This window comes from Mesocricetus auratus, unplaced genomic scaffold, assembly GCF_017639785.1.
Source record: "Mesocricetus auratus isolate SY011 unplaced genomic scaffold, BCM_Maur_2.0 Super-Scaffold_100021, whole genome shotgun sequence".
In the NCBI taxonomy this organism is placed as follows: domain Eukaryota; kingdom Metazoa; phylum Chordata; class Mammalia; order Rodentia; family Cricetidae; genus Mesocricetus; species Mesocricetus auratus.
This window is the reverse complement of record NW_024429202.1, coordinates 15616006-15636704: the sequence shown is the minus strand read 5'-3', so window position 1 is coordinate 15636704 and position 20699 is coordinate 15616006. Positions and strand designations below refer to the sequence as shown.

Genomic DNA, 20699 nt, shown 5'->3' with positions numbered 1-20699 from the left:
AGAAAGACAGAGATGAAGATGGATAAAGTGATTGATGTGACCTTGGGGGTCACTTGTGCATGTGTCAGAGGTCACATGTCTAGTCTACACAGTCCTTGTACAGTGATAAAGTGCCCTACCCTGCACCCTCCCCGTAAAACATCTCACTGTATTGGTGGACTGTGGACCTCGACATCAGCAATAACTCCCCTCTTGTGAGCTGTGTGACCTTGAAGTAGGTTGCTCAGTTCTTTAGCTTTTCCTTGACCCAAAGACTGAAGGTGGCAAGTTATTAGTTTTGAATTGATGTGGTGCTGATAAGCTGCTTAGCACACTGCCACACATCCAGAAAGACGTGACTATCAGAGAGCCGTGCAGCACTTAGTTGTAGAGGGCGAGAGCTGTGTCTTGTTCAGCTTCCTGCCTTTGTCTCCCAGCTGCTCGTCCAGCAAATGACACTGCCTGCTCACATCCGGGTCACTGTATTAGACATGCAGAGGCAGTTTGGGGCATCCCAGTCATGACCAGAGACAGAAGGAAGTGCCACAGAAAGCAAGGATGGCAAGATGACCTCAGAGACGACATCCCAGGTTTACCTTCACCTCTGAGGTTTTCCCCTCCCCGCCTCCAACTTTGATTATAAAAATTACATCCGTCGCCAAAGAACTGAAAGGAGATCTGATATAGAAAAAGGAATCACTCATGCCCAGTCTTCCTTAGAGCGAACTTGGCACAGGTAGTTTCAGAGGTACTTACAGTAGTGTCACAGAAACAGAAAACTAAGGCTATTGTTGTTGTTCTGCTATTTATAACAAGGTCGTGCTATATTGCCTACACTGGCCTTGAACTCCTGACTCGTAAAGCCTTCTGCTGTGTCCCCTGAGTAGCAATGACCATAAAGAGCCACCTCGGTGTGTAACCCAAAGTATTATGCTCTTTTAGACACTAGCTGTATTTTCCTTCCATTGTGTTGACGATCCTCCTACAGTGTGGTAGCAGGCATGCTGTGGTATGTACAGTTAAAAGTAAAAAAGGCAGCACACAAATTGGAATGAATGCCGTAGGGAACTAATGTAATGCTTTATCAATAAGGGAGGTCTTCATTAAGGAAAAAAAAGGTAATTCAGTTATTCAGTTTGGAAGGTGTTTACTTCAAGCCAGACACAACACAGCAGAGGCCGCTGCATCCAAGCTGCAGCAGCCAGTAGAAACATGCTGCCTTGTGCTGAAGGCTACTTTCCACTACCCTTGGGAGAAAAAGAGAAACTGCCTTCTCTCTCCTCCAGTACTGTTACCGTGGGAAGTTAGGATATCAAGTGGGAGCCAGGCAGCCCTGGGTGTGAGCAGGCTTTGTACTGAGTGGCTGGGTGTGTCTCTCTAAGACCTTTGTACTTCTGCCTCACAAAACATGTGTAAAGCAGAAGAGAACACCTCTCCCAGTGCTGTTGAAGCCAAGACATAATGTATTATGCATCCAAGTGTGGTGTGTACTTGTTCATGTGGATGGTACATACAGGCACGCACACCTAGAGATGAGTGTGTATAGGTGGAGGCCAGAGGTTGACACTGGATGTCTTCCTCAATTGAATGCCTGCTTATTTTTGAGGCAGGGTTTCTCACTGAACCTGGAGCTCACTGACTTGACTAGGTTGGCTGACTGGTGAGCTCCAGATATATAGATAACACACTGATTGCCCGAGTTCTTCTGTGAATACTAGGGATCTAGACTCAGGCCCTCATGTCAGCAGCTTACCAACTGAGATATTTTCCCAACCACAACCAGATTTCCTTTATTTTCCACTAAATAATTTTGCCTGTCTTTAAGAAAAAAGAAAAGGAAAGGAAAGAAAAAGAAAAAACAAACACATTGCCAAATGTGATGGCACAAACCTTTAATCCCAGCTCTTGAGAGGCAGAGGTAGGAGGATGCCTGTGTTTTCAGCCTGGTCTACCAAGTGAGTTCCAGGACAGCCAGGGATGTTAAACAGAGAAACCCTGTCTTGAAAAACCAAAAAGGAGGAAGAAGAGGAGGAAGAGAAGGAGGTGGAGGAGGAGAGGAAGAAGAAACAAACACAAAATCCCTTTTCTGAATAAAGAAATTGGTGAAAATATGATGAAAAGACTTGGGATGCTGTGACTGGGTTATAATTAATTTGAGGTTAATGGTGCAATTAGAAGATTGGGTTTGGGCTTTTGAAAGTGCTGAGCAATTTGAACTCAATGAAATAACCTATCACTTCAGGTTGGTAATGGATATTTTCTTTTTTAAATCTTAATCTTTCCACTTTTAACCAAGGAACTATAAATCTTAATTTTTAGAACAGAGACCAATTCCCTGCCTGGAGTCCATGACTGTGATAATAGGAATCAGTGATCTATTTAATAGTTGAAAAACACCAACAGGTTTAACATTTACCAGCAATGAGGCTGCACAGATTAATTAAAATGTCACACTCCTTTGCTTTTAGCAGGCACTTTATGACACTATTGCAGTACCTGATTATCAAACCAAATGAGCTACTAATGGCATGAAAGTTACTGAAGAAATACAATTTTAAAATCTGGGGCTCAGTTGGGCGGCGGTGGTGCACGCCTTTAGTCCCAGCACTCGGGAGACAGAGGCAGGCAGTTGTCTGTGAATTTGAAGTCAACCTGGTCTACAAAGTGAGTTCCAGGATAGGCTCAAAAGCTACAGAGAAACTCTATCTTGAAAAAAAAAATCTGGGGCTCATGTTAATGGAGGCATTATAATGAGTGATTTCTTAATCCTAAAAAAAATGTTTATACACAAGTTCCACTGATAATTGTGATTAAAATAAAAGAAAAATAGCTAGCTAATCCAACACTATACTGCAGAAATAGTTTATGAAATTTCTCACAAATTTCAAAACTAGAATGCATTATTTTAGAACCAAGATTTGCAAACACAGTTGAATCTCAAAGATTCTTACCATTAGCAGGTAAAGATACTTGCAACCAAGCCTGACAACCTGAACTTGAACCATGGGACCTATATGGTAGAAAGACAGAATGGACTTCTGCAGGTTTTCCTCTGACTCCATACACGTGCTGTGACATATGTATGCACATTTATGTGTATGCACGTGTATACATACATATGCACAAAATGAAGGAAGGAAAGAAAATGTAATTACTTTTTTTAAATTCCCCAATTTAAAAACAGACTAACATATTGGATTAAAAATCAAGAGCCAGGCTAGGTGGTGGTGGCCCATGTCTTTAATCCCAGCACACAGCACTTAGGAGGCAGAGGCAGGTGGATCAAGGCCAGCAGCCTGGTCTACAGAGTGAGTTCCAGGACAGTCTCCAAAACAATACAGCGAAACCCTGTTGAGAGAGAGAGAGAGAGAGAGAGAGAGAGAGAGAGAGAGAGAGAGAGAGAGAGAGAGAGAGAAGGATCCTGTCTTGAAAAGAAAAAAGAAAAGGAAAGAAAGAAAAAATCCTCCAAGAGGTCATTTCAATTCTAAACACCTATGTACTAAAAGTAAGGGCACCTAACGGTTCACAAGTAAAGGAAGCAATACTACAGCTAAAGTCACATATTAGCCCTCACACAGTCGTAGAGGAAGATATAATTACATAAAAGACCACTTGGACAGTTACTCTATTAATGGGGGAGGGGTGCTGAGAAGGGATGTATGTCAATTTGTCTCAGTATGTATGTGCACATGTACATGTGAGTGCATGTAGAGTTCAGAGGTCAACATCAAGTGTTTTCCTCAAATTCCACCTTATTTTTTGAGGCAGGATCTCTCACTTATCCGAAGCTCACCAATCCGGCTGTGCTGGCCAACCAGTAGCTGCAGAAATCCTCCTGTCTCCACCTCCCCAGTGCTGGAATTACAGGTGTACTGCACCACAGCTGGCTTTTTACACAATGCCAGAGGTCACAGCTCAGATTTTCATGCTTGTATGGCAAATATCTCCCAAACAAACAATCTCCCCAGAATGTGCTATCTTTTAAGAGCTATTGCCCGTACGTGTTATGGTATCTAGGATGTCGAGGTTCACATAGAATTGCATTTGACTGTGGTTTTAATTAGAAATTTCAATGGATATTAAAAAGATACAACACTCAATGTTTAGTTTCTTTTTTATCATGTGTTGCTATGCCGAAGGTGTGTCTCATATGAAATGTTCTCATAATGCCCTCTTTTTTTTTTTTTTTTTTTTGGTTTTTGGTTTTTCAAGACAGGGTTTCTCTGTATTGTTTTGGACGCTGTCCTGGAACTCAATCGGTAGACCAGGTTGGCCTCGAACTCACAGAGATCTGCCTGCCTCTGCCTCCCGAGTGCTGGGAATAAAGACGTGTGCCACCAACACCCAGTCCTCATTACCCTCTTTAACCTCTGTCTTTTATATTGCATTACTGTAGAAGCATAAAATACCAGTACATGACTTTTGCTTCCCAGAGTTTCATATATGTACATGTATTTTAAAATTGAGGATGGAACCTAGAGTTTTACACATGTTAAGTCAAGTCTCCTACCAATGAGCCGTACCCACAGTCCTGCTTTAACCTTCTTTTTCTAAGAAACTAAGTTTCCTAAGCTGGCCATGTAGCCCTGGGAAGGCTTGAACTTGTGATTCTCTTGTCTTGGCCTCTACAGTAAATGAGACTACACTATGTACTATAAGTTATTTTATATTTGCTGATAAATGTATTGGTAACTTATTTTGACAAAGTTGTGGGAAATAATATTCAATATGTGTTTATACAGAATTATGAAATTTCACGTGGCAAAACGGAAGTTTAAGGAAACACTGCGCCCGTATGATGTGAAAGATGTCATTGAACAATATTCTGCTGGTCATCTGGACATGCTGTGTAGAATTAAAAGCCTTCAAACACGGTAAGCAATGGGTATGGAAACTGTCTGGGGTTTCCTACAATACTGAAACCTCAATTCTGTATTTCTGATTCAGTTTTGGTCGGCAACTGGGAGGTTACTTTGTAACATACATTGTATTCTTTTCATGTGTAAATCAGACATTAACAGCCTCCACGTATCTCAGGGCCTTCTGGAAAAGGAGTGAATGTCATAGGGTTGACATGACCACTGACGCGTCAATGTCGTTTGTAACATGTAGTAACCTTGGCACCGGGTACTCAGTAAATGTTAGTGATGACCTAGCAACGTAGCTCACGAGAACACTTTACAAAAGACAATAGCTTTCTCACCGTTTATCACCCACATATCAGGTATAAAACAAACCCTCACTGACTCTTTTCTATCGGTGTAAAATAATCACAATTATGATTTCATGGTTCTTAATGGCTGAATTCGGAACTGACTGGTCCACAGGAGAAACGAGTCACTTTGCTTGCGCATTTCTCCTCTAGCAATTCCTTCGTTATTGATCTCATCACGGGCCAGAAGGATGAAAAGAATTTATCTTATGTAATCTTGTGTTAAGAAAGCCATCAGGGGTGAGAGAGGTGACTCGGCAGTCACGAGCACTTGATGCTCTTCCAGGGTTCCTGAATTCAGATCCCAGAACCCATGTTAGTTGGCTTTACAACTGCCTGTCACTCAAGCTCCAGGGACCGTGACACACCACCCCCCTAAAAGTACCTGCACGCATGTGGCAGATACCCAGACATATACACACAAATAAACAAATAGATAACACAAATGACTCTTTTCTAAGAAGAAAGACAGTCAGGTCAATTGGCACACGTGTCACCTTGTTTCACCTTCCACACATTTGTCACTTGCCTTTCTTTCCTTTTTGGAGCGTTTCACTTTTGCCTAGTGCAGCAGCTCCCAACCTCTGAGTCTCCACCCCTTTGAGGGTCAATGACCCTTGCACTGGGGTCACCTAAGACCACTGGGAATGTCAGATGTTTGCATTGCAACTCATAAAAGTAGCAAGGTTACAATTTTGATGGGGCAACAAAAATAATCTTGCGGTTGGGGGTCACCACAACATGAAGAACCGTATCAAGAGGTCGCAGCATAGGGAGGTTGGGTCACAGCACTGGCCTAGTGTATGTTTACTGCCGATAACCAGGCACTGGCCTAGTGTATGTTTACTGCCGATAACAGGCACTGGCCTAGTGTAGTCTGTATGTTTACTGCCGATAACCAGGTATCTTCCTTGTCTGGCAGTGTTGATCAAATCCTTGGAAAGGGGCAAATCACGTCAGATAAAAAGAGCCGAGAGAAAATAACAGCAGAACATGAGACGACGGATGACGTCAGCATGCTCGGCCGGGTTGTCAAGGTTGAAAAGCAGGTATCGTTCAATCATACAAGTTAACGCTCATCAAAACTGAGTATATGCAACTTAAGCGCTAAAATTAATCTTTTCAAGTCTTGTTTTAAGGATACGAATGTTTTGTCTGCTTGTATATCTGTACACCACTTGTAGGCTTGGTGCCTAAAGAAGCCAGAAGAGGCTGTTGGGTCTCCTGGAACTGAGTGGTATGAATGAATAGTTGTGGGCTGTCTGTTGTGTAGATGCTGGGAGTCAAGATCCTCTGAGAAAACAAGACCTCTTAACTTACCATATCTATCCAGCCCCTAAACCTAACCTTTTTTGTTTGTTTGTTTGTTTGTTTTTGTTTTTTGAGACATAATCTCCCTACAGGGCTCTGGCTGTCCTGGAATTCAATATGTGGACCAGGCTGACCTTGAAATCACAGAGACCTGCCTGCCTCTGCCTCCCAAGCACTGGGATTAAAAATGGGCACCACCATGTCTGGCCACCTAAAGTTAATCCTAGTGATCAGCCTATGTTAAAGGAATGAAGTGGAGAGTGGATGAAATGAAAGTGCCCTTATGTGTAGACAATGTCCTTTAAAACACTTTTGGATTTCCTTTGAAGAAAATTTTTTTCTTATCCGTTAATGCTTAACCTGGAACCAACTGTAAGTTTCAATAGTAGGATAGCAAAAATCTGTTTTTCAGGTGTGTTTTTGTTCAATTTCTTTATGTTTCCTTTAGTTTCCTTCATTTAAAATAAGATTTTAAAACCTCACCATAGTTGTGGCAAACACTGATTGTTAACCCTGAGACTGTGTCTTCTCAAAGAGTGTTCCCAATGGAATTGTAAATATTTATTTGAAAGCATTTATTTATTTATTTATTTATTTATTTATTTATTTATTTATTTGTGGGGTTTGGGGATGAGGTCTCACTATGTAGCTCTGGTTGAAACTCAGTATGTAGACCAGGCTGACCTTGAACTCACAGAGATTCGCCTGCCTTTGCCTCCCAAGTGCTGGGATTAAAGGCGCGTGCCATCACCACCCTGCTAGGCCTAGAACTCTTAGAGATCCACCTGCCTCTGCCTACTAAGTGATGAAATTAGGGGCCATGTACAACCATGCCTGTCTTTTAATTTAAATTTCTTAGACTGATCCTTAAATTTCTTAATTCCATTACAGAATACATTCTTACTAAAATTCACTAGCATTCCAGAAAGGAAATCAACCAGTTTAGCTAAGAAAAACATGCTGATTGAAAATGCATTTTACACAGGGCGTTGGTGGCACACGCCTTTAATCCCATCACTGGAGAGGCAGAGGCAGGTGGATCTCCATGAGTTCCCGACCAGCCTGGTCTACAAAAGCGAGTTCCAGGACAGCCTCCAAAGTCACAGAGAAACCCTGTCTCGAAAATCCAAGAAAAAAAAAATGCATTTTGATGGTGCTTGTATGATCAAAAAGAAAAACGCTAAAAGTTTTGAAGAGTAGAGTAAGAGTGCAATGAGGGTCACAAATGCGAAAGTGACCCTCTCTCCCTCTCCTCCTCTAGCGCTGTCACCACCAGTGTGACACTCGGTGACAGTCAGAACTGCAGTTGACCTTCATAGCATTTTTTTTTTACTTTGCCAATAAAACCTTATTTTACCCTTTGCATCCCAAGAGGAAAGCCAGTTCCTCCTAAGAGAGTGTCCTTGTGCGTAACCATTTCCTCCATTTTCAGGTCCAGTCCATCGAATCCAAGCTGGACTGTCTGCTGGACATCTACCAACAGGTCCTTCGCAAAGGCTCCGCCTCGGCGCTCACTTTGGCGTCATTCCAGATCCCGCCTTTCGAATATGAACAGACATCTGACTATCAAAGCCCTGTGGACAGCAAAGACCTGTCCAGTTCTGCACAGAACAGCGGCTGCCTAACAAGGTCAGCCAGCGCCAACATCTCAAGAGGCCTGCAGTTCATTTTAACGCCAAATGAGTTCAGTGCTCAGACTTTCTACGCGCTTAGCCCGACTATGCACAGCCAAGCAACACAGGTGCCAATGAGTCAAAACGATGGCTCCTCCATGGCGGCCACCAATAACCTTGCAAACCAAATAAGCGCAGCACCCAAGCCAGCAGCCCCAACAACTTTACAGATCCCACCCCCTCTCCCAGCCATCAAACACCTATCCAGACCAGAGACTCTGCACCCAAACCCCACGGGCTTACAAGAAAGTACTTCTGACGTCACCACCTGCCTTGTTGCCTCCAAGGAAAACGTTCAGTTTGCACAGTCAAACCTGACCAAGGATCGGTCCCTGAGGAAAAGTTTTGACATGGGAGGAGAAACTCTGTTGTCCGTCCGCCCCATGGTACCCAAGGATCTGGGCAAATCTTTGTCTGTTCAAAACCTGATCAGGTCGACAGAGGAACTGAACCTGCAGTTTTCAGGCAGTGAGTCGAGTGGGTCCAGAGGCAGCCAAGATTTCTACCCCAAGTGGAGAGAATCCAAATTGTTTATAACTGATGAAGAACTGGGTGCCGAGGAGGCAGAAACAGATACTTTTGATGTCACCCCACAGCCCGTAGGGGAAGCTGTTTTTACATCGGACTCTCTAAGGACTGGAAGGTCGCGGTCATCTCAGAACATTTGTAAGACAGGAGACAGTACAGAAGCCCTCAGTTTGCCTCATGTCAAACTGAACTAAGTTCTTTGTTTTCTTTCTAGGTATAGCTGTTCTTTTAGCCATACATATCACTGCATGAACTATTCTGAAAGCCCTTCTAAAAAGTCGAAATCGCAAGAATCGGGAAGAACATGAACGGCAACTTATAAGCCCGTTATCTTTTAATTGCATGAAAATGCATGTTTAGGGATGGCAGAAATTCCAAGGTGCATCGACATTAACCCATGCATTTAGTAATGTACCTTGAGTCTAAAATCCCAAGCAAACAGTTGCTGCTGATGCTATGGGGTGTGCGAAGATGTTGGGAGTAGTTCAATTGCAAGAGTTGATGCTGTATTTTGAAACTGTGAGAGTAAACGCCTTCAAAATTTCAGGCATTTCTGCTTTTATGACTAGATACAAAGTACATTTTCAAAATTAGACCATAAGGTATGTTTAGACGCAATGGCTAGCAACAGCTGCTAATAACACAAGTAAAGCAGAATTTGGGATATAACAGAAATGGCTGCTTATTTCAAGATATCTTTGCCAACCCAATCCTTCTCAGTCATGTTATTAATGTAATTTGAATGTCAATCTGTGTGCTTTCAGTGACTTAGCGCTGTGGCAAGCAACTTTGCACATCATTGTCATGTTGTCCTTTATGCTGAGAATGTTTTCTAATTAGAAAATGGGCAGATACTGCTATTCAGGGCCGGTGGGGCAGGAGACTCGATCCCTTGACATCATCAGCTTCAGGAGAATAGTCTCTGATGGAGGGGTCAACTCTGTAAATGGTCAAAAATCTTTACAAGCATACGAGCTACTGATGGGTTTACAGCCTGTGCCGCTGGGCTGGTCTCTCTGTGAGAACACGGTTTGCCCATCCTGCCCACTCAAATGGCCACTGTGACCAGCTGTTCCCATTTAGTGGGCATGCAGGTAGGGCCCAGGGAAGAAGACTGAGGAAGACTGGAAAAGATGACACAAGCATTACCACCAAGTGGGTGACATTAAAGGAAATGGCTGCCCTCCCCCAAAGGACAGTGAGGAGAGAAGCCAAAATGAAATAACTAGATTTTTTTTTAGAAAATAAATGTCGCTAGGAAGTTCAACTACCTAAACATCCCTTATTCTTGTATAGCAGAGAATTTTGCAAGCTATTTATTTTTAATAAGCCCTGAATGTCTTTTTGCTATTATGTAGTACATTTTGCACATGGAAGACTAAAGCTAAACTTCCTTTACTTTTATACTATAGTGAACATTTTTCTATTCTTCCCAACAATATTATCCCAAATGTGAAATTATCGGCTCAGTTTCTAGGTCACGAACATTTATAATCACAAACCAGATAGTATTGGCTGTGTCTGCAGGTCAAAACCCCTTAGCAATATATTGTGACAGCAAAGAAACAACATGTATTTCTCAAAATGCAAGCAATATCGGCTGCTTATTAGAATTCAGCCAAGCACCTGTAATCACAGCACTGGCAGACTGAGACCGGCGATAGTGAGTTCAAAGCTACCCTGGATTATACAGCAAGAGAGTGACTCAGAAACAGAGAGAACTAAATATCTTGGACCATCAGGTATTGACCAGTAACATTCAAATAGGCTTAGAGCGACTAGCATGTGTGCATACCTGGAATCCCACTATTTGAGAGGTTGAGGCAGGAGGTTCAGGAATTCAAAGCCAGCCTTGGCTGTGTGAAGCCTAGTCTCAAAAAAGAAAAATCAAAAAAATAAAAAATAAAAAGGAGGGAAGGAAGGAAAGAAATAAAGATCTGAGAGAAGTTGGTAGACAAGAATGACTGAAGAATTCGTGGAGGAAGACATTTTTTCTTAACCATTAGTACTGGCCAGGGAGTAGGGGGCGGCGCTTTTTTCAGCATCCAGGCCAAATGAGCAGGATCTAGGGATATCAGGAGATTGCTCAAAGGAAGAAGAACTCCAAATCCACCAGCCCCTCCCAAGCCTTTCCCCCAGCAGAAAGCTCTTGTCAATGAGTTGCCCTTACTTCTCTTTCCCTTAACTATTTGGTGATTCCTCACCACAATTTCCTTTAGAACCTCACCAGGCCCCAGCCAGCTGTCACCCTCAAACGAACCAAGTCTCTCTTCCTCAAATGCGCTTCCCAGCCTCACTTCTGGCAAACGGTGAGATGTTTAAAAGTCTTCCTTATTTTCACCCCTCTAGGATGCATGCAGGGTGTGGTGGTCCACACCTGTAACCCCAGGGCTTGAGAAGCAGAGGCAGGTAGAGCTTTGTAAATTCAAGGCCAGCTTATCTATAAAGTATGTTCCAGGCCAGGCAGGGCTACACAGAGAGACTCTATTGAAAGAAAGGAAGGAAGAAAGGAAGGAAGGAAGAAAGAAAGAAGAAAAGAAAAAAAACTTGCTTGGAATCTGATGCAGTCTCCTGGAGAATAGCATTCAGGATCCTTTGGCGGAAGAAAACACTTACAAAATCTGAGTTTTACACTCTATTGAAAAATGTCAGGTCTTTAAAGCTGTTCTTTTCATTTTCCAAACAGAATGCTAGTCAATTACTAATGTGATTTTTTTCATTTACCCGTGTCTCCAACTAACCTGAAGTACCCATATGTGTACAAAAAAATACATCCCTCCATTGGGCAAGAGCCAGAAATACCTGCCTGGCACTCAACAAGGTTTCCTGCAAGCAATGGCTGAGGAAGAGGCAGGAGTTGACAGCTTCCAGACAGCACTGATACTGTCTCAGGTTGAACCCCACTGGCAGCAAGAATCATGAATGTATTGGGGACCCCTTCTTAGGCATCCTCGGGGCTCAAACACAGTATAGTTCATCTAACGTAGCTGAAGACTGAAGAATTAGAGACAAAGCCAAAACACATCACTGAAGTCTTAAGCAAAATGTGGAAAACTACATTGTGAAAAAAAAAAAAAAAACGATTGTACATTGAAGCCATGACCATTTTGTGTCTATTTTATTCTAGCACAAAAACTCTTGGACGTTGCAAGACGGGTTTCTTGGCATGTAAACTTCAGGGTTATACCTATTATGCCATTCTCTGGGGAAATGGAGGAGGGGATCTCCCATTTACACTTAGCAGAGGCCTACTGCTCCACCCCAAAGGGTGTCTGGGAGCACAGTTCAGCTGAGCGCACTAGTAGCCTTGTGTTTTCTCAGCTCAAGCCCATCTGCCTTCTGCAATTCACAGGGTTGATCAAGCTAAGATGTACAGCAGACATCCCTTGTAGGAGGTTGACTAAAAACTGTTGCCATGTCTAATCTAAGTGTTTGCTTTTTGTTCAACCAAATTCGTATCTGTGGATGTCAAGGTCATTTAAATTAAGATGCTTTACTGGGTTTTCTGATGCTCTGATGATTTCTTGTTCTTAGGTGCCTTTCTGACCTCTTGTTGGCACAGTTTTGTCTGGAAGGTTCTTAATCTGAAAGTCAAACAAGTCTAATAGAGGAGTCGAGGCACAAACTAACTAGATATCATAACCATTTCCAGATTGAAACCATAAATGATGAAACCCAGACAAACAGATCATTCAATCATATCAAGGAAATATCATAAATGCTAATTCTCCAGAACCTGATTTTTTTTGCCTTAAATGACATGGTTGTGTTTTGTAAGAGAATTTAATTTAATATAATTATGTGCATTTAAGTGAGTGGTTCTAAAGTCATGTAGGAAAACAACACAATTGTCTGTTTCCTGAAAACAACTAAATCAGAAATACCATACCCATTTCAAGCTATCATTAAAATGTAATTTCCTTTGCTCTCTTTTACTGAGATATTTGTTTTAAACTAAAACATTAAAAAGATGTCTATAAACAGCGAGTGTGATTGTTTTTATCCAGAACTGACCAACCAAACCATACACAGATTTTATAGTGACGTATATTTTGATGCTGGTAAAGAAAGTTTAGCATTTGGGAATATAGATTTTCATCTTCTCAAGGATATGGTAAGAAAAACTTCTTTTTGATGTCTGAGAATTCAACTCAGGTCTCTGACCATGCCATCCCCTTGTCAAGAAGAACATAATTAGATATGGATCATAACTCAGACATCAGTCCATGTGGGTGTTATGTTAGCTACAAATTGAGTAGCCCCTATCTCCACTTCCTGGGAATAGAAATGTTTTTAGGTTGCAGATTGATGTTGATTTTAGAATATTGGAAAATACAGGGATGGAGAGACGACTGGGCTCACAACCAAAAATATGAAAGTATTTGAAAATACATAATATACTATAGGGATGGAATCCAAATCTAAACACAAAATTCACTGTATCACATACATTCAAATCTAAATTCTTACAAATGCTAGGCCAGTACTGAGCCATGGAGCTCACCCCAGACATTTATATACTATTTTTAATAATTTGTACCATAGAAGAAAGCTTCATGGAATGGAATTTCCTATTCTTGGTGTTCATGTCAGCACTCAAAAACCTCTGAGAGTCTTTGGGGAACTGGTCTTAGAGACACCCAGCCAGTATAACAAAACAGTATAACTAACAACACAAGTGATGAGAAATAAAGACCAGGTAGATATCCAGTGAAGATCACACGGGAGCATGCACCCAGCTCTGCCTCTTCAGGAATGTCTCTACCTCAAAGGGACGGTGTCCTTTGTCCCATGAGAAACTCCATCATAGGGACTGAAAAACATGGCTCAGCAGTTGAGAGTGATCACTGCTCTCTGAAAGGACCCAGGATCATTTCCCAACACCCACCACTGATCTTCTCACAACCTCCTCCTGCAACTCTAACTCCAGAGGATAGGACTCATTCCTCCAGCCAACAAGAGCGCAAAACACATTTGGCACACAAACTCAAAGAGAGTGTGCATGCATGAAAATATAACAACAAATAAATCTTTTTAAAATTTCTTTTATGTGCACTGATGTTTTGCCTGCATGTATATCTGTATGAGGGTATCAGGTATCCTAGAACTAGAATTACAGATAGTCGTGAGCTGCCATGTGGGTGCTGAAAATTGAACCTGGGTCCTCTGTAAGCACAGCCAGTGCTCTTGCCTGCTGAGCTATCTCTCCACAAATAAATCTTTTTTCCCTCCTTTTTTGAAATTTAAGTTAGAAACAAGCTTGTTTCACATGTCAATCACAGCCCCCTCTCCCTCCCCTCCTCCCCATCAGACACCCCCCAGTTCCCCACCCAATCTCAACTCCGATCCCCAGGTAGAGTGAGGCCCTCCATGGTGGATCTCCAGAGTCTGTCATGTCATCCAGGGTAGGGTCTAGGCCCTCCCCTAAGAGTCCTGGCTGAGAGAGCATTCCTCATTGTGGGATGGGCACTCAAAGTCAATTTGTACACCAGGGATAAATACTACCCAAGGCCCCATAGATTACCTAGGCCTCCTCACTGACACCCACATTCAGAGGGTCTGGGTCAGTTCCATGTTTTCCACACATCCATCAATCTGGAGTCCAAGAGCTCCCCCTTGTTTAGGTCAACTGTTTCTGTGGGTTAAACCAGTCCAGTCTTAACTCATTTGCCCATCAGTTCTCTCTTTCTGACACTGGATTCCAGGAGTTCAGTTCAGTGTTTATCTGTGGGTATCTGCCTCTGCTTTCATCAGTCGCAGAATGAAGGTTCTGTTTCCCAGACTCTCTGGCAGTTGGATTGTATGCTGGTACTCCCCTGATTCATGTCTAAAATCCATATATGAGAGAGTACATGCCATGTTTCTCTTTTTGTGACTGGGTTACCTCACTCAGGATGGTTTCTTCTAGTGCCATCAATTGCCTGCAAATTTCAAGATTCCATTGTTGGTTTTTTGGAAGGAAGTGGCGATAGAGTGGGAGGCTGGGGGGAGATCGTGGGTGGGGTGGTTGAGGAGGGGAGGGAGAGGCAACTGGGATTGACATGTGAAGCAAGCTATTTAAAATTAAAATAAAATTAAAAAATTTAAAAAGTATAAATAAATGTGGTGATATATTTTGTTTATGCTTTAACAATTAAAACTTGCCTGAAGATCAGAGTGTGGAGTTAGCAACTACTTAGCCATAGACGCCAGGCAGTGGTGGCATACACCTTTAATCCCAGCACCCTGGGTTACACTGAGATTGATCTGGTATAAAAGAGAAACAGAGCCAGGTGGTGGTCGTCGTTCACACCTTTAACCCCAGTACTTGGGAGTCACATGCCTTTAATGCCAGCAGTAAGGAGGTGGAGACAGGAGTGATATGTCTAGACAATCTAGTGTGGCCCAGGGTTGCCTTGAACTCACAGAGATGCACCTGTCCCTGCCTCCTGAGTGCTGGCATTATAGGTGTGTGCCACCACTACCTGGTGTCTATGATTAACTAGTGTGGCTAACTCCACACTAGGGAGGCAGAGACAAGAAGATATCTGTGATTTTGAGGCTATCCTGGTCTACAAAGCAAGTTCCAGGCCAGCTAAAGCTATACAATAAGAACATACCAAGAAAAAGGAGGAGGAGGAGGAAGGAAGGAGGAAGAGGAGGAAGAGGAGGAGGAGGAGGAAGGAAGGAGGAAGAGGAGGAGGAAGAAGAAGAAGAAGAAGAAGAAGAAGAAGAAGAAGAAGAAGAAGAAGAAGAAGAAGAAGAAGAAGAAGAAGAAGAAGAAGAAACAAGAAATGGCTACTCTTGCAGAGGATCCAGGTTCAATTCCCAGCACCCACATGAGGGTTTACAACCATCTATAACTCCAGCTCTGAGGGATCCAACAGCATCTTCTGGCCTCTGTGGGCATTTCATCTTCACTGAGCATAGACATGCATGCTAGTCAAACTTCTATTCACACATATATTAAGGAAAATTTGATAACTGCTTCTAGATATTTTTGGAACTACTTTTGCAGTACCTCAAACCTATCACTGAAAATTATTTTGCCTTAACTACTAGTAAAAATCAGATCACTGGTCTTGAAGTGGCAGGTATTGTTTCAAGTCTGATACAAGTATATCTTTGCAAATTTTTAAAATTTGCATTAACTTTAAGACTACTTCTTACAATTCATCCAATTCTAAATAATTGAGTTTTTTTCCGAGACAGGGTTTCTCTGTGGCTTTGGAGGCTGTCCTGGAACTTTCTCTTGTAGACCAGGCTGGTCTTGAACTCACAGAGATCTGCCTGCCTCTGCCTACCCAGTGCTGGGATTAAAAGTGTGGGCCACCACTGCCTGGCTGATTTATTCCATTTTTATTCTCTGTGTATAAATGTTTTGCTTTTGGTCATAGTTTTTATTAAAGCAATAAAAAGTAAACTGGAGCACTACCATAAGCTACATATTGAAAATTCTACATAATCTCTCTCAAAAAAAAAGGATTGCCCAATATTATCCAAATATAGTCACTTAATGCCATATTACCCCAACTATACTACAAAAAGTAATGTAGCAGTTATGAGAGGCACTAGGCATAAAACATGCTAACACCTTTGCTGAAAAACAAAAAGAAAGTTTTTAAGAAAACACTAGTGAAAGAAAGTAATGGTGCACTTTTTTTCATTTGTTTCGTTTGAGACAGTGTTTCTCTGTCCTGGCTGTCCTGGAACTCGCTCTGTAGACCAGGCTGGCCTTGACCTCACAGTGATCCACCTGCCTCTGCCTCCCAAGTGCTGGGATTAAAGGCAAATGGTGTACACCTTTAATCTCAGCTCTCAGGAGGCAGAAGCAGGTGGATTACTGTGAGGTCAAGACCAGCCTGGTCTACAGAATGAGCTTCAGGGCAGCCAAGGCTAAACACACATACACACAGGAAGGAAGGAAGGAAGGAAGGAAGGAAGGAAGGAAGGAAGGAAGGAAGGAAGGAAGGAAGGAAGGAAGGAAGGAAGGAAGGAAGGAAGGAAGGAAGGAAGGAAGGAGAGAAAGAAAGGGCAAACACCTCAAAGATCAATACACCTAGGTACACACAGACCATTTGGACTGGATTTCACAGACCTGGATTGCAGCCTGGAGAAGAATGTTGACTTGCTGTTGGTTGATGTAAATTAACAAAATACCTGTTACATATTTTTTGAGACAAGGTTTATATAGTCTTGGAACTCTCTCCAGGCTGGCTTCAGACTCAGAGACCAGCCTCCCTCTGCCTCCCCAGTACTGTGATTAAAGGTGTGCACCACTACACCTGGCTTTCTGTTAGAGATTTACATCATTTTACCCCTGCTCTTTTCTCTCCAGATTCTCTCATACACCCATCCTTGATCTTTCAAATTCATGGTCTTTTTCATTAGCTGTCCTACATGCAAATATGTACATACCTAACTAACCGCTCAGTCTGTTTTTCCTCTTCCTCCTAAGCCCACAACTGTGAAACTATCAAATAAAAAAATAAACGAGGCCGGGCAGTGGTGGCACACGCCTTTAATCCCAGCACTCGGGAGGCAGAGGCAGGCGGATCTCTATGAGTTCAAGGCCAAGCCTGGTCTCCTGAGCAAGGTCCAGGACAGGCTCCAAAACAATACAGAGAAACCCTGCCTCAAAAGACCAAAAATAAATAAATAAATAAATAAATAAATAAATAAATAAAATAAAATAAAAAATAAACGATGCTCCCCTTTGAGAGAAGTTAGGTTGCTTTCTTCTAGTCAAACTCACAAGTGTTTTTCTACTGTGAAACCGATCTAATTTCTGTTCAGCAGTTGTCAGTGTGAGATGAACGAAATTAGCTCCAAAGGATGTTCCAAATTCAACCATTTTCCGAAATTTCTCCCATTCCACTCTGATCCAAGACATGATGCCCCTCTTCTAGCTTAAGGCAATGGAGTCCTTCCTTGTAAGATGCAGGCTGCTTAAGAGCAATATGAAGAGGGAATGATTCAGGAAGGAGGCTGCCAACTGTATGATCATGGAGATTCATGGAGTCAGGAACCCTTGCCATTCATGGATCCCAAGATTCACATTCCAAGCCCACCCCCAAACAGCTGGCAGTCAGGGATAATTGGGGCAGCTCATTTTTAACCAAGCTCGGTGAGCTGACAGCAAACACATCTCCCATCTGGACCCTTCATCCACTCTTCTCTACTGGTTTGCAATTTAAGGACAGAGACTCCTAAGCCTCCTGAGGTTGGTGTGCAGAACCCATGTTTCTGACTGAGGCACATAGAGAGTAGCCTACCAGGCTTTCCATCTTTAAAAGGCTGTTTGTATCTTGTTCCCTAGCCCCTTCTTTGGGCTAGGCTTCCTAGGAGACAATACAGTCTGCTCAGACCTACGAACACAGCTTGCAGAGATACTGGGTTGGTAAGTTTATCCAAAGGAAATAAAGTAGCATCAAAAGCCTTTCACAGAAGCTAACTTATTTATTGGATGTTTGCCATCACAGCCCTGTCTTATGCTTAGAAGATTTCTCTCAGACATATGTACAAGAATGACAGGATGGCTAGTACACCAATTCCAGTCCCTTCAGTAACCTCCATGCTTTTACCAAACATTGGTGAAAATTCTCCCATTCTGGTTTCCAAGGGAAAACAGTCTTTTTTTTCTCCCCGAGACAGAGTTTCTCTGTGGCTTTGGAGCCTGTCCTGGAACTCACTCTGTAGATCAGGTTGGTCTTGAACTCACAGAGATCTGCCCGCCTCTGCCTCCTGAGTGCTGGGACTAAAGGCATGTGCCACCAACGCCTGGCTGGGAAAGCAGTCTTAAGTGGTCCCTCTCATCCTGGTAGGTCGAGATAGGCCCCAGCTATATGACCTCACCCTGAAAGAGGCATCCAAGTCCTCCCTGGTCAGACGTTGGTTCCGGACACGCTGCAACATCTCTTGGCCTGGGGAAGGAATGTGCACCAATGGTGAATTGAGGCTCAGGACAGGAACCAAGACTTCCTTAGGGACGTGAGAGGGAAAGACATCAGCCAAGCCCAGGCCTTCCCAGGTGATCTGTTCATACCTCCCCATGATCTTGGGGGGACTCCGTGCAATAAAAATGGCTCTAACCTAAAACTGTTTCTCCTAGAATGGCTTTTGAGGGCATCTGGAGGACAATATTCCTGGGAAGCTCTTATGAGAATCCATGGTGCTATACAACTATTTATTTGACAGGCAATCAACCACTCAACCCCAACTCTGTTGAGGTCACCTACCTCGGGCCTGGTGGTTAGGTTCCTGGCTACCGACACTCCAAATCATATCCATCAACCACTGCTTTGCTCTTAACGGTCCCACGACAGTTACTCGAGTCTGACCTGATGCCGTAAACCACTCCTCCAGCTGAATGAAGGTGTTACTGTGTACCTCTATCTGTCTGAGGTGTAAGTCTCGATGGCCTGTGCATGGAAGAGATGACCATATATATATATATATATATATATATATATATATATATATATATATATATATTTGTTGTATGCACATGAGTCCCTGAGGAGGGTGATGCTAGGCAGCAGTCACCTCCAAGATTAAGACCAGGTTGGTGTGAAGCTGTAAAGACAATGGATGCTAAAGAAGAGACAAAACAGGGTGTACCAGCCATTTGGGGTGTACTCCTTTAATCCCAGCATTCAGTGAGCAGAGACAGGCAGTTCCTTGTGAGTTCAAGACCAGCCTTGTCTACATATCTAGTTCTAGGCCATCCAGAACTACAAAGAGAGGCATTATCTCAAAAACCCAAAAGCAAAAAAATGTTTAAGGACAGGTGCAGTTACATATTCCATCCTGCAGGAAAGCCTCTAAAGACGGAAGTACACGGCTTCCGAAGTCCCTCAAAACTGACCATATTCACTAAGCTCTGACTTCCCCAAGTGTATTTAAGCAAGCTGCATGATGGCAGCACATACCTTTAATCCTAGCATTCCTGAGGCAGAGGCAGGCAGATGAGATATCTTGGTCTACAGAATTCCAGGACAGCCAAGGCTGCTCACAGAAACACTATCTAAAAAAAAAAAAAAAAGCACAAAAGACTGCCAATAGTCACTCTCAGGAAGACTGGGCTGCTGGGAAACCCAACCCAAGCAGCCTGGAAGAAGCAGAGACCAACCAAGGTGCCTGGAAGAGGTTCAGACCAGCTGAGCCACTGGGAAAACTATCCGCCAACATGTTGAGCAGCATGCTCTCTGGGTTTCCCAGTTTTTGTGACCTGTCACCCAGGCTGAGGTGGGTTTTAGTGATGCAGCTGTCTTTGAGTCATTCTGCTCCTATGGGTAACCCCTCACTCCTATTCCTAAGTAACCCAATAAGTCACATTGTTTCACCAAGTTCTACTTATGGTTTCCTTATATTGCTGTTATTGGTTCCCTCTCTGGGGTGAATAGACATTTGCTCATGTCTCCCCAGGAGTAGTGTCACACAACTGGGAATCTGAGACAGACAGGAAAAAAAAAGACTGGAAAAACATGAAACAGAAAGAGAAAAATATGCCGGGCGTTGGTGGCGCACGCCTTTAATCCCAGCACTTGGGAGGCAGAGGCAGGCGGATCTCTGTGAGTTCGAGGCCAGCCTGGTTTACAAGAGCTAGTTCCAGGACAGCCTCCAAAGCCACAGAGAAACCCTGTCTCGAAAAACCAAAAAAAAAAGAAAAAAGAGAAAAATATAAGAAAGGCCACCTACCAAATATGAGCTCCTCCTGGCCCTCATCTATGAATACCACAAAGGGGGCCTCAAAGTTTTCAGGCAACGTCCACCAGGCATTCTCATCGACACCATTCATTTCCATTTTAAGTGCTCCTCCAACTTCAGGACATGGCAAGTCCAAGTAACTGACTATACAATGAAATTGAGCAGAAGGCCCAGGTTCTGGCTTATATACTCAACTCAAAAAACCCAGCCATTGACCCACCTTAGCACAAGGGATCCACCCATAAGTTTCTATGAATTCAACCAGTCAGCTATTGGTTTAACCTTTTACAACAATTAGATCATCTTCA

The 20699-nt window shown here is 42.9% G+C and overlaps 2 protein-coding genes across 5 annotated transcripts in view; one reads left to right on the top strand and one right to left on the bottom strand.

The window, feature by feature from the left end:
* The window catches only part of Kcnq5 (potassium voltage-gated channel subfamily Q member 5), a 500328-nt gene extending 487644 nt beyond the window's left edge, over positions 1 to 12684 (top strand). For all 4 annotated transcript variants that reach the window (XM_040729298.1, XM_021228536.2, XM_005072274.4 and 1 more), the window contains 3 exons: positions 4722 to 4853; positions 6114 to 6240; positions 7935 to 12684. In XM_040729298.1, the coding sequence (XP_040585232.1) occupies positions 4722 to 4853; positions 6114 to 6240; positions 7935 to 8897 (1222 nt within the window). In that variant the 3' untranslated portion in view covers positions 8898 to 12684. The remainder of the gene's footprint in view (positions 1 to 4721; positions 4854 to 6113; positions 6241 to 7934) is intronic.
* Positions 12685 to 18480: 5796 nt separating this feature from the next.
* LOC101840269 (KH homology domain-containing protein 1-like) lies at positions 18481 to 20488 on the bottom strand. Its single transcript, XM_005072425.1, has 3 exons — positions 20383 to 20488; positions 18921 to 19103; positions 18481 to 18605 (listed from the first exon to the last, which is right to left on the bottom strand). Exons 1-3 carry the CDS (start codon positions 20486 to 20488, stop codon positions 18481 to 18483), a joined length of 414 nt encoding a protein of 137 aa, XP_005072482.1.
* Positions 20489 to 20699: the final 211 nt, after the last annotated feature.